The 23,016-nt window shown below is 39.7% G+C and overlaps 1 protein-coding gene across 2 annotated transcripts in view; it reads right to left on the bottom strand.

Annotated features, from left to right (window-relative positions):
- NLK (nemo like kinase) overlaps positions 1–22,275 on the bottom strand; it is a 152,562-nt gene extending 130,287 nt beyond the window's left edge. Inside the window, exon 1 of one of the 2 annotated variants that reach the window (XM_023183857.2) lies at positions 20,651–22,275. In XM_023183857.2, coding sequence (XP_023039625.1) covers positions 20,651–21,108 — 458 coding nt within the window. In that variant the 5' untranslated portion in view covers positions 21,109–22,275. The remainder of the gene's footprint in view (positions 1–20,650) is intronic. The other variant, XM_023183856.2, reaches the window with a different exon arrangement.
- Between the last annotated feature and the right edge of the window lie 741 nt (positions 22,276–23,016).

Genomic DNA, 23,016 nt, shown 5'->3' with positions numbered 1-23,016 from the left:
ATATATATAAATCATCCTCGATTTTAAATTCCTTTTCCTCTTGGATGCCATATTAAACTATAAACTGAAGTATGCTATAATCCAACATTGAGAATGCTCGCCAGTGTTTATTTGGGGTTAAGATGTTCTCACTGCGTTATCAAACTAACAATGTAACAAAGAGAAAAAGATAAGAAATGACTTCTTAGCATCACGAGGTCAGGAAATCGAGACCATCCTGGCTAACGCGGTGAAACCCCGTCTCTACCAAAAACACAAAAAAACTAGCCGGGCGAGGTGGCGGGCGCCTGTAGTCCCAGCTACTCAGGAGGCTGAGGCAGGAGAATGGCGTAAACCCGGGAGGCGGAGCTTGCAGTGAGCTGAGATACGGCCACCGCACTCCAGTGCGGGCCACAGAGCGAGACTCCGCCTCAAAAAAAAAAAAAATTAAATAAAATAAAAATAAAAATGTTGCCAGTTGCCATGGCTTATGCCTGTAATCCCAGCACTTTGGGAGGCCAAGGTGGGCAGATAGTTTGATCCCAAGAGTTTGAGACCAGCCTAGACAACATGGTGAAACCCCATCTCTACAAAATACAAAAAAAATTAGCCAGATGTGGTGTAGGCCTATAGTCCCAGCTACTTGGGAGACTGAGGTGGGAAGATCACCTGAGCCTGGGGAGGTTGAGGTTACAGTGAGCCATGACCGTGTGCCACTGCACTCCAGCCTGGGAGATATAGTCGTCTCAAAAACAAAAATAAAAAATAAAAATATAGTCAATCTGCCTTAATTTAATAATTTTTGATAAAAGTTATTTATCCCAGCAGGGTGCAGTAGTTCATGCCTGTAATCCCAACACTTTGGGAGGCTGAGAGGGTGGATCACTTGAGGTCAGGAGTTTGAGACTGGCCTGGCCAACATGGTGAAACCCCATCTCTACTAAAAATACAAAAATTAGCCAGGTGTGGTGGCACACACCTGTAGTCCTAGCTATGCAAGAGGCTGAGGCAGGAGAATCGCTTGAACCCGGCAGGCAGAGGCTGCAGTGAGCTGAGACTGTGCCACTGTACTCCAGCCTGGGCAATAGAATAAGACTCTGTCTCATAAAAGAAAAACGTTATTTATCCTATGATCTGTTGTGTGACTCAGATTATAATACACATGGCTTTAATATTAAACTTTTCATCATTATCTGAACAGCACACTATATGGTAAATTTTTTAAATGTTTTCTTAAAACACTGTACAATTCCAGGTTTTGATTTTTAAAAGGACTAAAAATCTATACATTCATTTCAAGACTCTTCAGTCATCTTCAGCAGCTTTCTAAGTGTTATATGAACCTCAATAATGGTATTTACATTAAGAAAAAGAGAACCAAATGATAGGAAATGGTCAAAAAGTTAGTATTAGACACAGAACTCTTTTGATCATGAGGGCAATAAAACTATGAATTAAGCCACTAAATGAGGACTATGGAGTCACCATTCTAGACATCCTCAGAAAAATGCCAACAGGCTGCTCCATCTATAACTCTTGCTCTTTTTGGCACTTTAATATCCCAGTGTTACTTATGCAGTTTCAATAGGCAACACTTCCCAAACTTTCCCCACTGAAGTACATGGCATTTTTTTACGGGTCAGAAGGCACCTGCAGGTCTGGAACCTGAGCTCAGGGATTAGATGGATGGAAAGTCCAGCAAGGGGAAGGAACTGCTTGAACTAAAGCTGACATGGTGGCACTGTTTTCTAAAAAAAAAAAAAAAAAATATATATATATATATATATATATATGCACACACACATATATAAAATGATTTGAGAAACACATACCATGTATAGAAAAACTGGAGGTAGAAATCACCAATTACTAGGGCATTAATCTAGTATACCAGACAAAATGATCTCTTTGTGTCTCCTCTATCTTCAAGCCACAAAATAAAACTTCTAAGGAAATAAAATTGCATTTCTAGTTTTAAGGAATAACAGACTCTCATTAGCCACTTTCATATTCTTGGTATTTAGAATACATCCAGATACCATGAAGTGTCTTACAGTTGAGGCCTCCACAAACCATGTAATAACTTATATTACTCTCAAATTCAAGTGACATTGAAATATCACACACATTAGCTAGTGCTACTTTTGTCACTAGCACTGTGGAATCATAACTAAGGCAGCAGAAAAATCATCTCTGGGTTCGTTCAAGACCATTTTTCTTTTAATATCTTTTTTCCAATTTGCTTCTAACTATAAGGTTACAGACACCTTTTAAAAATAGCTCATAGAATTACAGAATGGTAAAACACTGAAACTGGATAAACCAGCACATCAACCTCCAACTCTCAGCAACTTGATTACTAGAGGAGTCTATTTAAAACCAGCTGGCCCTCAGGAGGCTGAGGCAGGAGGATCGCTTGAGCCTGAGTTCAAGGCTGCAGTGAGCTATGATTGTACCATGAACTCCAGCCTGGGTGTCAGAGCCAGACCCCATCTTAAGGGGTCACTGACACAGATTTTCATTTAATAAATTGTGGGTATATTTCAAAGATGACCACTCTACTACTCATAGACATTTAGGTTGCTTTTAATCTGGGAAGATTATAAATAACAGTAAATGAACATCCTTATAAATGTATCTTTGTATCTAAGGTTAATGATTTCTCCAAAGAGCATGTGCATTCAATTTTGAGAAACTGCTCTCCATCCATCCATGCTATCATAAAAAACTTGAGTGTGTGTGTGTTTCACTACATCTGCAACAACTAGAGGGATTATTACTTTAAAATATCTAGCAGTTTAAAAGTGTTATTTCTGCATTTTTATTAATGAAAGTGAAAATTCTTTAATGTGTTTTAACAATTTGTATTTCTTCTGTGTGCCCATTCTCTAGCTTTTGCCTACTGGGTTCTTCAAGTTTATTTCTTGTTGATTTTAAGAGCTCTTTAGGCTGGGTGTGGTGGCTCATGCTTGTAATCCTGGCACTTTGGAAGACGGAGGCAGGAGGATCACTTGAGCTCAGGAGTTAGAGACCAGTCTGGGCAGCATAGTGAAATCCTGTCTCTATTTTTAAAAAGTAAAAAAGAGAGCTCTTTTAACATTAAGGATATTAACTTCTATTTTTCACATATATTGCTAATATCCTCCCCCTAGTTTTTGCTTTTTCTTTTAGGCATTTTCTTATGGTATATTTTACCAAATACACATCTTAGATGTCTTCATAGACAAATCTGATGTTCTTTTCTTGCTTTGAAGTCAATAGTGTCTTTCCCTCCAATATTATAAAAAGTTATATTTTCTTATTTTTTGGCTTTGTTTTTAAAAATCTTTAATCCACTTGGACTTCATTTTTGTATTTCTTCCCCACTGCTTACTAAGTATCCCAACAAAGGTACAAAATAAACTAGTGTGTTGGAACTGGTGTATACTGCTCATGACAGTTACATTTTTCTGGAATTTTGTAAGCTGACTGTGAAACATAACCATAAAAAACTATGTTATATAAACTTAGAATAAAATAAATCATATTTAAAACAAAGTTAACAAATACTCAGGAATCATCACTCCCTAGTTATTTTATTACGATTGATGCTGTTAAGGTTATCTAACACCTATTTTATCTATATGGTGAAAATACTACATAAGGGCGTGCTAGTGCATATCTTTCTCCAATTCAGCATTTAAAGACTTCACATTAGTGGCTTGAAATTGGCCATTATAGTATTTATACCACAGAGATCAGCAAACCCTACAAACTACAGCTTTTTTATTTTTCAGAGAGCCTTTTGTTAAACATATGCCATCTAACCACTGGAATAAGCCATTCTTTGCTCACTAATTTGAAAAAGGATCTCTAGTGTATACTAAATTGTCATTTATTCTTAAGTTTATAAAACAGAATAAAGAGCTTAGAATTGAACTTTTTTTTCTACTCAAGCATCACAGACTACTTTCGTATGTTTTGATATATAAGACTTTGGACACAGTTTCTATTAACTGGATCTCTATTTTTCCAACATAGATCACAGTACTGCAAAGAAAAGTGTATTTTCCCTAAACAATTCAATAGCATTCTTAACTTTATGTAGATTATAGAAAACAGTATACATAAAGGACTATTTCTTTTCAAAATAAAGGACTATTTCTGGACACACGGTTGGTTACCATACACTATTTTTAGATTAGGGCTCTTACTCTTAAAAAAATAAAAAATCCAAACATAAGAAAACAAAACTATTACCATGGGGTGGGTCTAAATAATAATAATAATAAATAGTAAATAATAAGTGTTCTCTCATAAAAATTCTGCCAGTGTGTGAAGAAATGGTGATCTTTTAATACATAATGGCAAGAACCAACTACAGTACTTTTTTGCTTTTTTTTTTTTTTTTTGAGACACAATCTGGCTCTGTTGTCCAAGCTAGAGTGCAGTGGCACAATCTCAGCTCACTACAAACTCTGCCTTCTGGCCTCAAGCCATGCTCCTACCTCAGCCTCCCAAGTAGCTGGGACTACAGGCACACACCACCAGTCCAGCTAATTTTTGTGTTTTCAGTAGAGACGGGGTTTTGTCATGTTGCCCAGGCTGGTCTTGACCTCGTGAGCTCAAGCAATCCACCTGCCTTGGCCTCCCAAAGCGCTGGGATTACAGGTGTAAGCCACGGTGCCTGGCTGCTGACGGTACTCTTCTTTGAGAGTCAGCATCACATACAAACTCAGCACTGGAAACTTTCTTCCTTTTTTACATAAAGATGGGTCTTGCTATGTCAACAAGGCTAGATGCAGTGGCTACTCACAGGAGCAATCATTGCATACTAAAATCCTAAACTCCGGGGCTCAAAAGCTCCTCCTGCCTTAGCCTCTTAAGTAGGCTGAGTAGCTGAGAATACACACATGGGCCACCATGTCCAGCCTAGAAACTTTCAATTCAACAACCAACAAGCACCAACCATGGGACCATGCTAGGCTCTGAAGAAGCAACTAAGACATGACCCCAATCTTTGAAACTCTCATCATTTTTAGTGGATCAGTGGGTAGAGAATGCGTCACAAGTGGTTATAAGCACTTTCATTAGCATTGAGAGAAACAGATTGTCTTCAAGAATGAGTATCTACTTTAAGAGGAAAAGAAAATCAGGGTACAAAAACTAGTTAAAGTTTGCCCACCTACCGAGATAAGCTGATATATGCTGATAACTAGACCTTCAGCACCTATACCAGTTAAACATTACAGTGTCCCTATTTAATGTCTTTCCTGCTGAGGTACTTTAAGTCAGTGATTTATTTGCAGATACTGATATCAACTGCATCAAGAACACCAGTAACCGCTGCCTATGTACTTCCTTACCTGTCATGAGCCATTTAGATTTACCCTCCAGCTACCTCATTCTAGGTGTTTACATTACGAAACTATGCAATGAAATAGCTGGGTTGACTCAACAGAACCACCCTTTTTGCATCTAAGCCGAAAGACCTCACTTTTAAAGGCTTGCTGTCATTTGATTTCTTGTAAACATAATATCTTATATTGTAGCCTAGGCAGCAAATACAGCAGTTGCCCTTTTCACACATACAATTGATACAGTGACGATTTCAGCCTTTTCCAATCATTAACTAATATTTCAGATTTAAAAATCTATTTCTTAAGGCTTTGTACTATATAGAGGGGAAATAATCATTATCCTTGGGGAAACTGGCTCATTTACTGAAAATGAGTTTAACAAAGGAATTATTTCGTACTGAAAATACAGAGCAGTGAATTGGGTGACACAAATCACAGCATCATCAGCTCATATGACTGCATTAGGGTAATTTACTTTAAGAAAAAACCTACAACTTAAAGTTTAACTTCAACAATAAAATCATACCCTCTGTCATAGAATTGTGAAACCAGATCTTAGACTATTTTGAAAATGTTCCCTTAAGTCTCAACCTGAGATAAAAACCACAAAAAAAAAAAAAAAAAAAAAGTTTGTAGAACGGAATATTTCTATACTGCCTGAAGTTTAGTTTTGACTGGCACGTTTCATTTACACATTTGATTCACACTGAATTTTGTTTTAATTATTAAGGGAATAAACAGCATTCCAAAATAGTCACAAGCTTTAAAACTTCAACTTCCTTCTCTAGTTGGAGAGCTTACAAAACTCATTACATGGAACAGTGAGTTGATGCAGTGGCCACAAATTTCTTAACACTGTATGAGTCTTCAATTAATCATAACCCAATCTCCGCAAGTTCTGTAGAAATAGCCTGAAAGTAGGTAATGCAGCCGGGTGTGGTGGCTCACACCTGTAATCCCAACACTTTGGGAGGCCAAGGTGGGCGGATCACCTGACGTCAGGAGTTCCAGACCAGGCTGGCCAACACAGCAAAACACTGTCTCTACTAAAAATACAAAAACTAGTCAGGTGTGGTGGAGCGTGCCTGTAATCCCAGCTACTTGGGAGGCTGAGGCAGGAGAATCGCTTGAACCCGGGAGGCGGAGGTTGCAGGGAGCCGAGATCATGACATTGGACTCCAGCCTGGGCAACAAGAGCAAAACTTCGTCTCAAAAAAAAAAAAGGTAGGTAATGCAAAAGTCACAAAATGTTAATCTAGAAGAGTGCTTTCCGGATATATCATACAATTCTCTCAAATTTCCTGAGGTTTTAAAACTTTTCAAAAAATATGTGGGAGAATGATATGCTCAAAATAGATACACATCTTAGTTACATATTACATGAAAAGACTGAGTTGTTCTTCACCAAAAATCTTGTAGTCTGTGACTTTTAATCAGAAAACATTTAATCAGAGTCACTGGCCCACACAAAATAACCAACAGATTAATCTAAATATTCCATGGTTTTTCTCAGATGCATGTTCCTGGTTTCATTTATATAGTTTTCATTTTCATTTTTTATTTGTTTTGTTTTTATAAGAACACTTCCTCTATTTTCAATATGCATTTAGTTGGACAGATATTACTGGTAAAGTAGCAAAACAGCAAAATCTCTGGCTCAGCCCCCAACCAGCTTTGCAGCGTTGAACAAATCTCTTAGCTTCTCTGCGTCTCAATTTTCCCATTTATAAAATGAGGCAGCTAGACTAGATGCATTCTAAAGTATCTTACAACTCTCCAGTTTCTTTGAGGCAGAGCTCTAGGCTTGTGAGAATGAAAAAGCCCTCAAAAGACCAAAATCTCATTCTGCAATGTTAGTGAAACAAACAGGATACAAAATTGTAAATATAATGTGATCATGATCCCAACTCTAAATCTACAAACACACCCACACATTCCAGGTAAAAGTCTTGTAAACAATACACCAAAATGCTATCAGTGGTTATCTCTGAGTTGTAGGTTACAAATGACTGTTTTTCCTTTCAGCTCTTGTGTTTTTCAAGGGTCCTACAATAAACATACTATTACTCTGATAATAGGGAGGAGGGTGAAAAACAAAGAAAAAAACCTTCCTTTTATGTGCTAAAGAAAATTTTACATTTGGAAAGCATTCTAGAATTTGAATGAATTTTTCAAAAACAGTTGGAGTTAATCAGAAAAAAATCTCTAGTGAAGTCACATACCTGATACCTGTCAACCATCACACAAAAGCTGTTTATTTTCCCTAAATTAGTAAGTTTTCAGGAGGTACTATTTTTTTTTTCACTTATACTGAAACCAGTAATAATAATTATTATAGCTACCGTTTACATAATGCCAAACATAGCTCTAAGACTTTAAATATATAATACTTCATTTAATCCCCACAACAGCCAGACACACTGGCTCATGTCTATAATCCCAGCTACTTGGAAGGCTGAGGTGGGAGAACTGCTTGAGGACAGGAGTTTGAGACCAGCCTGGACAACATGGTAAGACTCCCAGGACCATCACCTCTTAAAAAATAAAAAAATCAGCTGGGTGTAGTGGGTTACACCTACGGTCCCAGCTATTCAGGAGGCTGAGGTGGGAGGATCACTTAAGCCCAGGAGTTCAAGGCACCATTATACTAAAAAAAAAAAAAAATCCAACCTGGCACGGTGGCTCATGCCTATAATCCCAGCACTTTGGGGACCTGAGAGGTGGGCGAATCACGAAGTCAAGAGATTGAGACCATCCTGGCCAACATGATGAAACCCTGTCTCTACTAAAAATACAAGAATTAGCTAGGCATGGAGGCATGTGCTTGCAGTCCCAGCTACTCAGGAGGATGAGGCAGGAGAATTGCTTGAACCTGGGAGGCAGAGGCTGCAGTGAGCCAAGATCATGCCACAGCACTCCAGCCTGGTGACAGAGCAAGACACCGTCTGAAAAAAAAAAAAAAATCCCCACAACAACCCTACAATTACTGGAATACTATCTCCGCTATATACATGAAGACCATGAGGTACACAGAGATAAAATAATTTACCCACAGATAATGAGGGGCAGAGCTAGGATATAAAGAGAGTTATCCTTTTAAGTAGCTGGGACTAAAGGTGTGTGCCACCACACCCAGCTACTTTATATTTTTTTATTTTCTGTAGAGATGAGCTCTTGCTACACAGCCCAGGGCTCAAGCAATCCTCTGGTCTCAGCCTTCCAAACTGCTGGGCTTACAGGCATACTATCCCTTTAAATGTTAACTGTTCTCAGGTCATTCTTTAACTACTTTTGTTCTAAAAGTTCCTCTAAACTATTTTTCTTTAAACTGAAAAAAAGACTGGCCCAACTTTTACTAGCTTAAAATTATGATTCTTTTCCAAGTCATTAAAAAAGCATAAGGAGTATGATTTATTCCCTGTACATATCACTAAGTGAATAATATTATAACATCTTAGAAATTAAGTAACATTAATTATTAAGTTTAATATTGGAAAGTCTTAATAAAGAAAGGTGCTTTGTTGGTTGACATTATTTGTCCTCATAAATCTTCTGCAAAGAATCCCTACAACCAACTGTTGTGCCTTTCTAAAATTTATATTTTATTAAAATGTTTTAAACAGTGTTATAATCAATTAGCTTGTGTTTTTAAAAGATGCCTGTCAATATTTACTTTGAACACTGGCTATGGTATACACCCAGTTAACTTCGGAATAACCCCAATTACTGTAACATGCAGAACCTGGGAAAATGAACACAGAGGAAGCCAATCAATTAAACATGGTTGAAGATGCTCACATAATTCTCTGAGGCAATTCAAACCCAAACCAAGCCCCTTCTTCTGCACAATACCCACATTACTTGCCAATTTTTTATAGCTTCTGGATTACTTTTAATAAAGTCCAAATTTCCTCTGCAACTGTACTACTAAATTTCCAGCTCTAGTGAAGTAAATACAGAAATCAATAGTTTCCTATTTTAAAAAATTAGAAAAGAGAGGGAAGCAGAGAAGGTGGGGAAAAACCCTCTGCACCACGCTACCTGTTAATTTAGATGTGCAATGAGACAATCACCTGATAATTGTACCCTTTGGTTACTTTTGTACTGGTAAGATAATACAGTGAAATAAAGTCACCTGGCTTATTTCAATTAACTTACACAATTTGCAAATCTGCAACTCTCTGCCATGGTACATTAAGAAAATTAGCATGTAAGAAAAATCACCTGCTTATGTAAATTGGAGGATGATTTTTATCCATGCAGATGGGAAGAAAAGCTGCAATCTGGGTCAAATGACTAATTTTATCTATTTGTTCAAATGTCTCTTTTCACCTTTTCTCTGTAGCTCAGAGCAAGAATTTTAGGTCAAAGAATGGATAAACAAAAAGTTTCTGTGTTGTCCACTCCCCTGTAAGAAGTCTGCTGCCTGACACTACTGAGCTCTATACTATTTACATTGCAAGCAAGACTGAGAACCTTATCCGGATAACAAAACCACAACACAGAGAGGATAAAAAGAGAAATCAATAGGAGATATCTGCTCTAATTGGTAAGGAAAGCAAACATGAAGGATCAGGTACCAATTTTACCTTCTGCTACTTTAGGCAAACAAAGCTTCAGAAAAGAAAAGGAAAAATGCCTCCAAATAACTCAGGGCAGACAGGATTTCTCTATAGAGATCATTATTCCAGTTTGTTCCATAAATGTACCCAGTCAAGTTCTTCTGAGTCTGATATAAGTCAGACAAATGCAATATCTTGGTCATTAATGACTGCATTCCTGGCATTCACTGCTGGTATTCATCCCTCCCATTTAAAACTGACTCTATCTCCAGGTCCAGAAGTGGATCTGATTGCTCCAAAAGTAACCTTATCTTCATTGACAGTGATTGGTTCAGAAATGAGTATGTAATCCAACAAAGCCAAAGAGAGGCCAGGTGCAGTGGCTCACGCCTGTAATCCCAGCACTCTGGGAGGTCAAGGTGGGCAGACTGCTTGAGCCCAGGAGTGTGAGACTAGCCTGGACAACAAAGTGAGACCCCATCTCTACAAAAAAAAAACCAAAAAAATTGCCAGGTGTGGTGACAGAGCAAGACTGTCTCAAAAAAAAAAAAAAAAAAAACAGCCAGAGATCAATATGCTGGTGCCGGTCAATAGCCTTACGTGGCTACAGAGCACTTAAAATGTGGCTAGACCAAACTGAGACATATTCTAAGCATGAAGATACACAGTGATTTTGCAGACTTAGTATGAAAAAAAAAAGTAATATAGATCATTAATAATTTTTATAGGGAATACATGTTGAAATGACAGTATTTTGGATATAGAGTTAAAATACATTACTAAAATTAACGTCACCTGTTTCTTTTTACAGTTTTTACTGTGGCTATTAGAAAATTTAAGATTGCATACTTTCACTATGTATTTACTGGATAGCACTGCTGGTTTGCTAAGGGTGTCTTGGACAAGAGCTTTAGGAAGTCACTCCCCTCTTTGGGCACTGTAAGCCCTAAATTACTACAGCCTTAAAGCTGTTTCAAAGCTCATTTTCTGGGAGGCCCACATGCAAACTAGTAAGTCTCTTACCCAAATTCAGAATTTAAAGGAGACTCCTGGAAAGATACTTGTTTTAAAGAAACTTGCAAATTAATGTAAGCACTGGCCCCCAAATCATCTTACCTGATTACTCACACACAAAAGATGACAAAATACTGAACATTAAATTTTATTTAAAAATTTAAAAATCACTCAAAATGCCAGGCGCAGTGGCTCAAGCCTGTAATCCCAGCACTTTGGGAGGCCGAGGCGGGCGGATCACGAGGTCAGGAGATCGCGACCATCCTGGCTAACACGGTGAAACCCCGTCTCTACTAAAAAATACAAAAAACTAGCCGGGCGTGGTGGTGGCGCCTGTAGTCCCAGCTACTGGGGAGGCTGAGGCAGGAGAATGGCGGGAACCCGGGAGGTGGAGCTTGCAGTGAGCCGAGATCTGGCCACTGCACTCCAGCCTGGGTGACAGAGTGAGACTCTGTCTCGAAAAAAAAAAAATCACTCAAAATATTATAAGAAAACTATTATAAGATTTATAAGAAACTAAGCAAGTTTTTAAAGTCTAAAACACTAAAAAGGTAAATATTATCAAGAAAATAGTAGTATCAAATGGACATGTAGGAAGAAATTGATTGCTCATCTGCAAATAGGCCTGCTCTTCTCCACAGCTGAACTACACGTATAATCCTTACCAATAACTCAGTAATAGAAGAAAACAAGTCTCTTGAAAAAAATGAACATTTAAAATCTGATCCCAAATTAGAAAACTATAAAAGTCACCACACTGGAACAGGGTGACATTTATCTCATTCCTCCTTTAAACAATTTTAGAAGTTATTCAACACTGTAGTCCTGAAGAGAGAAAGTTGTCTTGTGGTCACCAGCAAACTCCAATGCCACTACGCCGTGCAAATATTAATACCATTTTATAATAGAATCTTAGGAAACACAGGATTTTATAAATGAGAAAACCAAGGCTAAGAAAGTTTAGATAACTTTACCAAGGTCATAGGGTTGTTGGCAGCAAGGCTAAGACCAGAACCTTGTCTCCTAACAAATTTAGTTTAGTAATCTATTACCCTATTGTTTAAAAAAAAAAAAAAAAAAAAGGCCAGGCGCAGTGGCTCATGCCTGTAATCCCAGCACTTTGGGAGGCCAAGGTGGGCCGATCACAAGGTCAAGAGATCGAGACCATCCTGGCCAACATAGTGAAACCCCGTCTCCACTAAAAATACAAAAATTAGCTGGGCGTGGTGGCGTGCACCTGTAATCCCAGCTACTCAGAAGGCTGAGGCAGGAGAATCCCTTGAACCTGGGAGGTGGAGGTTGCATGAGCCAAGATCACGCCACTGTACTCCAGCTTGGTGACAGAGGGAGACTCTGTCTCAAAAAAAAAAAAAAAAATCCTTCCCAAGGAAATGGCACCTTGAACGTTAAGTCTTTGGTTTTTTAAAATAAAAAAAAAAAAAAAAAAAAAAAAACTTGAGATTTGGAAAAACTGTATTAATAAGTTTAAAAAATTATAAAAAGTAATACTGAATACTTAAGAATTCTTTAGAATCAAACATACACAGTATAGGGAAAAACAATCAAACACAATCATTCTCTCAAATGCTGTCAATGAACTACTCACTAAATACAATGGCCTTTTCTCCATCTTAATTTTCTGACCTTTTTTTTTTTTTGAGACAGGTTCTGACTCTGTCGCCCAGGCTGGAGTGCAGTGGTGCAATACCAGCTCACTGCAACCTCAGCCTCTTGAGTAGCTGGGACTACAGGTGCGTGCCACCACACCAGGCTAATTTTTTTTTTCTGTATTTTTAGTAGAGATGGGATTTCACTATGTTGTCCAGGCTGGTCTCAAATTCTTGGGCTGAAGTGATATGCCCACCTCAGCTGCCCAAAGTGCTGGGTTTACAGGTGTGAACCACCATGGCTGGCCTTCTTTGACTTTTTATTAGCACCAAAGATCACTCCCATTTTCCTAACAATCTTCTGCCATACTTAGATTATCAATCACTGTGAACACATTTTCCTGACTGCCCTTTAGTTCTGCTTCCAATAGCTTCTTCCACCTACAACACAGAACATTCCCTAAGACTCAGACAGATCTCAGTTCTCTCTTCTATTTTATGTAGCCAAAAAAAAAAAAAAAAAATTAAATCTGACCAAGTGTCTCTTACTTAAAAACTTTCAGTAGTTGCCATTTGCAGAGTTTTAACCTTTTCTCATCATTGACCGCTTAAGGAGCCTTTTTAGGCTTTTTTCCTAATCATTCCCCTCGTAAAATCTTAATACCACAGATACGCTATTTAACTGTTCATGTGCTATATGTACACATATGCTTTATTAATAAAAAGCTGTTTTTAGTGCCTCAACTCAACCATGACATTCCAACCTCTCCATGATTGAGCTCTAGCTTACACCTCCTACCACCCACTGCACTGCACATTCAGCATCTCCAGCCCTGTAGTCTCTTACATATAGGCCCTTCCACCTACACTGCCCTTCCCCATTGGTTGACTCTCATTCTTAAAACTCATTGAAGAATTAGACATCCCTCCTCTACATTCCCTTAATGTCCAGGGACTATCTCTACTGCTGTATTTATGGCACTATAAATGGATAATAATCCATTTACAAATCTATTTCCCCCAGTAGGTCATGATCACCTTTAATCCTTATCTCCAGCACAGTGCCTGGCAAATAGTAACACACAACAATTGAATATTATAAGAACAAGTGAAAATAATATATATATTTTTTGAGACGGAGTTTCGCTCTTGTTGCCCAGGCTGGAGTGCAACAGCCAGATTTTGGCTCACTGCAACCTCCGCCTCCCAGGTTCAAGTCATTCTCCTGCCTCAGCCTCCCGAGTAGCTGGGATTATAGGCATGTGCCACCACACCTGGCTAATTTTGCATTTTTAGTAGAGATGGGATTTCACCATGCTGCTCAGGATGGTCTTGAACTCCTGTCCTCAGGTAATCTGCTCCTCAGCCTCCCAAAGTGCTGGGATTACAGGTGTGAGCCACCGTGCCCAGCCTGAAAATAATATATTCTTAAGTTTTTATTTAATGGTTTCAAATTTAGTTTCACCTCTCCACCAAGGCTGAGGACACCCTGAGAGTAGGCATGTGTCATTGTTCATATTGTTTACTTGACTGTCAACTCCTCCAAAGCAATATGGCGACTTAAACATCCCTATACCTCAGTACTAAGCACAATACGGACAACAGCAGCAGCAGCTTAATAGAGGTTCGCAAAATTATTTATGAGACTAAAGATCCCCATTTGGTGCCTGCGAAAGTGCTGGTCCACAGCAAAGTGACAATAAAAATATATAGACTAGTGAGTCCCAAAGGTGTTAAAAGCTTTCACTGCCTCATAGTAGATACAACTCAATTAGCCAAATTATTTCAAAACTGGGTTTAGGTAAAGAGCACCAATCATTATCAGTGGCAGACACCGCCATGTATACTCCCTCTACTCACACCATTACAACTAAGTGTTAAAGTTCAATCTCAGTAGAGTTCACTTAGAAGTCATCTTTCCATAATGTCAGAGTACCAGTTTTTTCTGTTTCCACACCAGGTACCTTACAACTACTGACTATGTCTATCATAACTTGTTATGTGCTCACTGACAGTGTTATAACTGTTGCCTTAGGGACTCTGTTACCCCTAAGCAACATTAGGATCACACTGACAAGCTATTTTAGTTATTGTTGACCTGTATTAGATGACCCAATCAACAAATAATTCACTGGAGTAGTATAGAGACAAAGGGACTCAGAACTAAAACCCAAACAGACCCATAATTAAAGAGCTTCTAACAGCTTCTGTCCATTTATTGGCTGGATGACAAATGAAAAGTTTCTTTGGCCTTGACAATCTCCAAAGAAACCAAATAAGCATATTAAGGAAACATACAGTATATTAACAGTTAATTCTTGAATTGCTTGGATATCAATAAATCTAATAAAAACCACAAGAATAGCCACTCAGTTTTACAATATAGAAGGCAGAGAAAACTCTGACACTCCAAGTTGTGAAGACAATGAAACATTCCAGTACTCCATTACAAGACTTTTTGTATCTACAGCTGCCTGTGCTTTGAAGGTAAAAACCCAGAATTTAAATTCAAACACATATTCAGTTAACGCACTTACGCATTTTACAAAGTTTTTGTTCTGGTATAGCATATGAAAGGGAACTACATCTGCCCCCACTTCTCTTTCAGGACACATGCCCAGTGGTACTGATGGCTAAAAAGATGGCATTTAATGTTGAGGGATATCGTTTCAGCTTGTTTGAAAGGGCAATGTTTCTGAAATGCCCTTTAAAAAAAAAATTCTCTTTTCTTCTAAATTAATATTTCACAGTATAACATGAAATTTCTCCCCAAGAATAAAACAAGTTTATTTTTTGTGCTGTGGTTTTGTTTTTTGAACATAATTTGGATAATCTTTTCAGGAGTCTAAGTACAAAATGACTTGCAATGTTATAGGCTATGGAGTTTCAACCACTAAGAAATGGGTTCAGTATCATTAGATTGTTACTTTTATTCTCTACTCTTTGCTTTATCTACTTTATGACCATGAACCTGTAATTTCTAAAAGTTCGTTTGTAGTTAAAATTAACAATACAGATTTCCACATTTCTAGTTTCACACGGATGCTTTGTTATGTCTAGAAGAGCAACCGTTTCCTTTTTATGGTGCAGGCTCTGCTTCTTCAAAGCTCTTTTCACAAAGCAGAGCCCCCAAAGAATCCAGCTGTGGCTGTTAATCTTGGCTGACAGTGGAGAAACTTCTCAATGCTACAGATTCTTAACCTGTAAAACACAGTTAATAACAAAATACCCTTTAGTATACTACTCTTTCTGATGTAACTTACTCCAGAATTTTCCCCAAACATATCCCAAAAGCATTCTCCATTTTTCCAAATTACAATTTGTTATATGGAGTAAGAGGACCAGAGAAAACATAAAGAAAAAAAGATGCCTCTCATGTTCACAAGATGAGCAAGATAGACAATCTCTACCATGCACAAGGGCTTATACTGAATAATTTTTTTGTTAAATCACTATTATTTCTCCCACCTCACTGGGATCTTTAGCAATTCACACTTTTTCATCCAAACGTAAGCAAAGTGAATCTCTACTAAAGCTGAACTTCGACAATAAGGATGTCTTTCATTTGTTACATTGAAAAGAAAAAAATAATTCCCTCCCAGTATATAAAGCCATAATACTTTCTAAAACAGTGCAGATGATCTGACTAAAACACCTACAAACTCCATACAAATGTGTATTGTTTTTATTTGTTTTTAATTAGTTGACAGGACAGCACAGAGTATTTTCCCCTTGGCTTTAAATTCAACCGTTTTCAAACCTCCCTGGCATACAGTACAACTGAGGGGACACACTATGTTATTTAGAGTCATGCCTCCAAAAATAGTCTGCATGCTGATTTCACCTGATAAATCTGACAATCTCTGAAGACACTTCCATGCACATTAACACAACAGCTTGATTTTTCTACCAACAATAACTACAACAAAAACAACTAACATTTATTGATGCTTACTGTGTGCTAGATAGTGTAATCATTGGTTTATGATAATTACCTCACTTAATCTTCACACCAATCCTGAGATAAATACTATTATTATCCCCATTTTATAGATAAGGAACAGAGAAGTCAAATAATTTATCAAGATCACAGAGCTAGTAACCATTACTACAGTTTTGCAAGACAGATAAAAGTAACCTGTAATCCCAGCACTTTGGGAGGCCGAGACGGGCGGATCACGAGGTCAGGAGATCGAGACCACCCTGGCTAATAACACAGTGAAACCCTGTCTCTACTAAGAAATACAAAAAACTAGCCGGGCGAGGTGGCGGGCACCTGTAGTCCCAGCTACTCGGGAGGCTGAGGCAGGAGAATGGCGTAAACCCGGGAGGCGGAGCTTGTAGTGAGCTGAGATCCGGGCCACTGCACTCCAGCCAGGGCGACAGAGCAAGACTCCGTCTCAAAAAAAAAAAAAAAAAAAAAAAAAAAAGTAACCTGCTGAAGTTATTAGAATAATAAAATTCAAACACATCCGACATTACTTGGAGTACACAAAGGCAACAGAGCAAGTGAATCCCAGGCTTTTTGATCTTTTAATTAATCAGGCAAATCACAAACCAAAATGCTAATTTTATTTAAAAAAAGCTTTTCCCAGACTCACTTTTACCAAGGTGGCAATATGTGCCATTAATTCCATCTCTGATATGTTAAGTTGCCAATGTCAAAAACTGTCTAGGCGTAGTGATCCTCAAACCACTCTCATGTGGTCAACTTCCTCTATCTCTCAAAATTATGAGCCCCTGAAACTCTTTGCCCCAAAGTGGTTACATCTTTAACCACAGCATTTTCTTCTGGCAAATGTGAACTGCGGACAAAATGGCAGATTTATATTACTCACCAAATGACTGAAGTTACTATTTGTGGGTTGCTTTGTGTTTTGTTTTCACATTATGAAAATGTCCATGTGGATGTTTGGAGGCTGTAATATCTCATAAAAAGGTCAAATTATATATGACACTTTGATAACCCATAAACAACGTTCTATCAGTGGCAACAAATGTTATCTCAGGCTATCCCACAATCACATTACCAGGTAAACTGGAACTCTTACTTTGAGATAAAATACAGCAGACAGTTGTTAATGAAACCTTAATTGAACTGTCACAGCACCATCTTTACCAGCAAGCTAACGAGTAATTCACTACTTTTACACAACTATCCAATACTGATAAGTTATTCCACTAGTTAAATTCAACAGAAAGATAAATCAAGTCAGCTAGACTAAATTGTTCAGTGATAAATCTGGTAAAATGTTGCATCACTTCTACAAATATCTCTCCTTGTCTACATGGAGAAACAACAATCTCTCTCAAAATTGCATGCCACTTTTTTAGCCATCAGTTAGTACCCCTGGGTGTATGTCCCCAAGGAAATGGGGGCAAAATACAGTTTCTTGTCATATGCTATTCCAGAAGAATACTTGCAAAATGCATTAAATGAATATATGTTTGAATTAAGTGAATCTTATAATACCCAGGCAGTTAGTTATGTGGTGGTTTGAATCAAATGATGTAATATTGGGAGAATATTTTTATGTTCCATTATAATCATTTTAGAAAAAAGTTGTTTCCAATTCATAAGGTACTTCCTAAATTAAAAAGATAGCTTCTGTTTCAGTTAAAAAGTAAAAACCCTCACTAATATCTTTACCTTGGGTTTCAGAATACTAGTGCAAATCCCTGTAGTTTGGTTTTCAAATCTCTAAACAGTCTTACTTAGGTCATACAACAGTTAAATTTCAAATATAATAAGCAATTCAGACAGCAGGTCATTGACATGTAAATATAAAAATAGAAAAGTATTTGCATACTAAAACATACACCTGGAACTCTTCCTTTTTTCACACCAAATTGTATTTCACCTGTTACAGCTGATGAAAACACTCAATATAGTTAACTAGAAAAACTTGGTTAAAAAAAAAAGACCTGAATCACGTGAGGACACAGAAAGAGGGCGGCCATCTACAAGCCAAGGAGAGAGGCCTCAAAAGAAACCAAATCTGTACTTGATCTTGGATTTCTAGCCTCCAGAACTGTGAGAAGTAATTTTCTGTTGTTTAAGCCAAAACAAAGAAGGACCTGACTAGATCAATTAACCAATCAGCAAAGATGCCAAAGCACTGTGCTAGGCGCTGAGGAGAAAAGGATTACTACAGTAAACAATCCTTACCCTCAAGGGGCTTATGAATGTAGTCAGTGACACAAGACAAACCTGAAATAAGATGGTGCACAGAGGTGTACTTCAAGTACATGAGACAAACTCCATAGGTGGTAGAGCAGTCAATCAAATAACTCTAGAATGGATTCAAATCAAATATATTTGGGCTTTCATATATCAGAGATTCAGAGTACCCACCAGCAGAACGTTTGCTGTGTGAGATGTTTCAGCACTCCAGTTCTTTATTGCCCCCTTCCTTAAAAAATAAATAAAATTTAAAAATGTTCCCTTGCCACCGAAGTTAAAACTGCTACAAGTCACATCACTTTTTGATAGAAATGCAAGTGAAAAATGCCTTTTGAATATATTCAAGAACGCTGCAACCCATTTCCCTTTCAGTATCCCTAGTTTTTAGCATTGTATGTAAGGCACTAAAAAAGCAACCAAGCATCCAGATCCAAGAGGATCCAAACAAGTGCTAAAAGTTATTAGTGAATCAATGACAAAATTTAAACCAAGAAACAACCGTTTTCCTGTATGCTCCATTCCCCAACCAAAGCTTGGAAATCCTCAAGAGTTAAGCAAGAATAGGAAGTTCACAGTTAAATCTCTTAGATAGTCTGTGGAAGGGAGAGAGGAAGGCAGGAACAGGCGGGTTCCTGAGCAGAATGACCAAGGCACCATTACCAGCTATACTCTTTCCCACCTTGAATCCCACACACCTTGGAGAAAGGGCTGCGCTGCAGCAGAAACTTCCTTGGGGATTAGCTGAGAAAATACTGGACTCTACTAGCTTTTTTAAAAAATGGATGAGATCACTTAGTAGCCTAGATTATCAAATCTGAAATATAAATAAGATGGCCAGTTAAAATGCATAAACGATGCGCCCATCAATTTTAGCCTCAAAAACAATAACGAAAGGAGATGTTTACCGGGCCAGTTCCAAAGAGTTCATTTTCCTGTGGTAACGGGGGCTTTTCTAGACAGTAACAAGAATCAATTTTTGAATGCACTGAAAATACCAATTCATCTATCCAAAGTGGAATCATTAGTCCTTGGGAGAAAACCCAGTTCATTCTAGTTTTGACAGGAATAAACATATTTTATATGGTCTAATCTTTTTAAGGTTAGACCAAATAGACCAAAATGTTATATTTAAGAAGCCCTTAGGCTTTTACAAATGTCCTAGCACTAGCAAAAGTAGTGCCACTTGTTTAAACAGTATTATTTCCTACTACAGCAACTGACCAACAGATAATGGCAACTTAAGAGGCACTAAATGACACTAAAACATTACACTGAATGTGGGCCACTGCATAGCTAGTCTACTAACCTCATTTGTGGTACTCATGTGTGATGCTATATTTAATGCATTCTTATCAAAAGGCTACAGCTACATACTTCCCAACTGTAGCTCCATGGTTTAAAATAAACCACTCAAGCAATGATCTTAACTGGTTCAACTATGAATCCTATCTTTCTTCTCGAGATCAAGATCACAAAATAAGGAGTGAAAAGACAGAAGGATAGGAAAGTAGTTATGCAAAGTATATCGTAATGACAAGAGTATTATAAAGGAATTCAGTTTGGATCAGTTGCTAACACTTAATGCCACTGGGCAACTGATCCAAACTAAATCAAACACACCAAATGACCAAGGCCTTTGTAGGAGTTAGTATTCCATACATTCATCTACTGATCCTGTGTTCAGTGGCTTGCTTAGGTTCTAACAGAAAAGTTTGGTAGACAGCAAACTTATGTGTGTTGCTCATGAGAAGGTGCTCCACCAAAACTTGCCATGAGCCTAGACAGCCAATGCATTAGGCCTAGACAGTCAATGCATTACCACATAAGTGAGCGTGGCTTCCTAGAGTTGGGTTGAGAAGCTTGCTCCACCTTGGTCAACATGGAGAAAACCATGAGGGATGCACTCACCCAATCACAACCATCAGAAGAAACCATGAGAGGTTGTGTTTTTTGTTGGATACTCACCAGACAACACCAAAGGCTCCATATCCAATAGGTCTATCCGGCTCAATATCCAGCTGCTGTTGTGGATGATGCGAGTGCTGATGATGGTGCGCCTTAACTGTAGCAGCTGCGGCAGCCTGTACCTGAGCTGGGGCTGCTGCAGCTGGTCCAGGAGCCTGCCCCGGTGCCGGTGATGGGAAATATGGCTGTTGTTGCCCAGGGTTTAACATGGCTGCAGCTGCAGCCGCTGCTGCGGCTGCCGCAGCTGCCGAAGAGGTGTGCTGCTGTACAGGGTGTACAGCGGCAGCCGACCCCGGATGAAGATGGTGTTGAGGGTGGTGGTGGTGGTGCAGGTGAGGAGGAGGGAGGTGTGGAAGGTGGTGGTGATGGTGGTGGTGGTGACCTGCTGCTGCTGCAGATGTACCGCCATTGTAAGCCGCCATCATTTTTGCGTTGGCTCTTGCGCCACAAAGAGACATTCAAAATAAATGCCCTTTGATTGGAAAGCAAACTGGGTCAAGCTGTCATTTGGCCATTTAAAAATGAAGAAAAACCACTCACTCCACCTCAAAAAACATAGAGCGTAACTGGCTTTATGTCTTCATCAGTCAATCCAAACAAGTTAGAGGAGCCTGGTGTTTAATTTTGGGGTGAGCGTGTGTGGAAGGGTGTGGGTTGCCAAAAGGAAAAAAAAAGGAAAAAAGAAAAGAAAAAGGAAAAAAGGACCCCTTCCCCCCAGGATTCCTGCCACAAGTGGGTACTAAAACTCCATTCTTAATTTGGGGGAGGTTCCAACTTTGAATGTGGGAATAAAGGCCAAACCTCCCGACCCCCTGAACTCCACACACGAAAAGGATCAGGTAACACACCACCCTTGGAATCTTGAAAGAGGGTTGAATCATCTACCCCTTCCATTCCCACATCCTTTTCTAAACACCTACCACCTCCTCAAAAACAGGATTAAAAAAAATTCCCACCACCCTAAATGGAGAAGATGGGGGGAAATTCTCTGGGAAACCAGCTTCCAGCTTCCCCCCCCCCTCGAACTCTCAGGCCTTCCTACATCTCCCCCTACTCCTAGTCAGGTTGACCTGATTGGGGAGGGGGGGGCGGGGGTTCTAAACTTTCCTGGGCAGAATGAGCCAGGGAAGGAGGCTGGAGTGAGGAGAGGAGGCGACAGCAGGAGAGAGACGAAAAAGAGAGCTAGGGCAAAAGTGAAGGGAAAGAGGTGCAGGGAAGAATGAAAGATGTGGGCAGCGCTCGGACGCCCAGACAGAGGGAACCGCCCCGGGAGAAGGTTAGGGTCCCGGGGCCAAAGAATAGGAGCCCCGGGAGGCGGGCGGGGTACGGTCGGAAGCGGGCTGACTCCTGCCCCCGCTGCCGGCTGCTTCTGCTGAGGAGGGTTGGGGGGGAGAGCGGGTGGGTCCCCCGCGCGACGGCCCCTCAGGGCTCAAGGCTGCTCCGTCTCCCCCCCTCCCCCCCACCCGGCTTCCGTCCCCGCGGCCGCTTTCTCCTCAGCCGCCGCGGCCGCTTTCTCCTCAGCCACCGCCTCCTCAGCCGCCGGTGCCTCCGCGGCCGGACTCACCTCCCCTAGCAAAGCCGGATAGACCGGAGCCAGCGGCGGACACGCGCAACCAGCCGCCGAGGCCCCGCCCCCGCCTTGCACTGACCGGCTGCCCTAGCCAATCCACGCCCACCTGTCCGCTACCGCCTCCAATCCTGGGCCAGGAGCTTCAGACAGGCGCACTGTTCGGCCAGTGGCAACAAGGTGTGGGTCTTCTGGGGAAATCCCGCCCCAGATCCGGGATGGGCAGATAGAAAGACCAATCAAAGGCAGAGTTTGGCTTGACCGACAAGGCTTAAAGCCAATGAAAAAGCAAAGATCTTTGTGACTTTTTTTTTTTCTTTCGCCTCTCTCCTCTTTTTTCTTCTTTCATTATTTATTTATTTTTTGGCAGGAGCAGGAAGCTGCGTGCTAATCCCGCCTGCAAAAGCTGGAAGAGAGGGGCGGAATGAAAGAACCAATCATGAGCCAGAGGCAAAAAACAGAGTAACCAATCCTTGGGTTGAAAATGAAGTAGGAGGGAACCTGGGCCAGATAGACACTTGACCTGACAAATGGAAAAAAAGATTGATGTAAGTCCCACCCTTTATAGCTCCTCTAGGACACGATTGTGGAGAATTTGCTGTCATATCGAGACAACCTCTTCCAGGGGCGGGGCTTAGGAAAGGGGTGGGGTCTTAAAGTGGGCGGGACCTAGACGAAGAAGGCGGACCCCAAATCACCACTGGTCCACTGATCCCCGAGCCGTCTAATATGCCACTTAAGATGTCAAGTGTGGGGGAAAAATAGGGGAAGAAAAAGGGAATGCTGAGCTTCAGAAAGT

This window comes from Piliocolobus tephrosceles, chromosome 16 (assembly GCF_002776525.5).
Source record: "Piliocolobus tephrosceles isolate RC106 chromosome 16, ASM277652v3, whole genome shotgun sequence".
Lineage (NCBI taxonomy): Eukaryota > Metazoa > Chordata > Mammalia > Primates > Cercopithecidae > Piliocolobus > Piliocolobus tephrosceles.
Note: the sequence above shows the minus strand (reverse complement) of the source record. Positions and strands in the feature narration are given on the sequence as shown.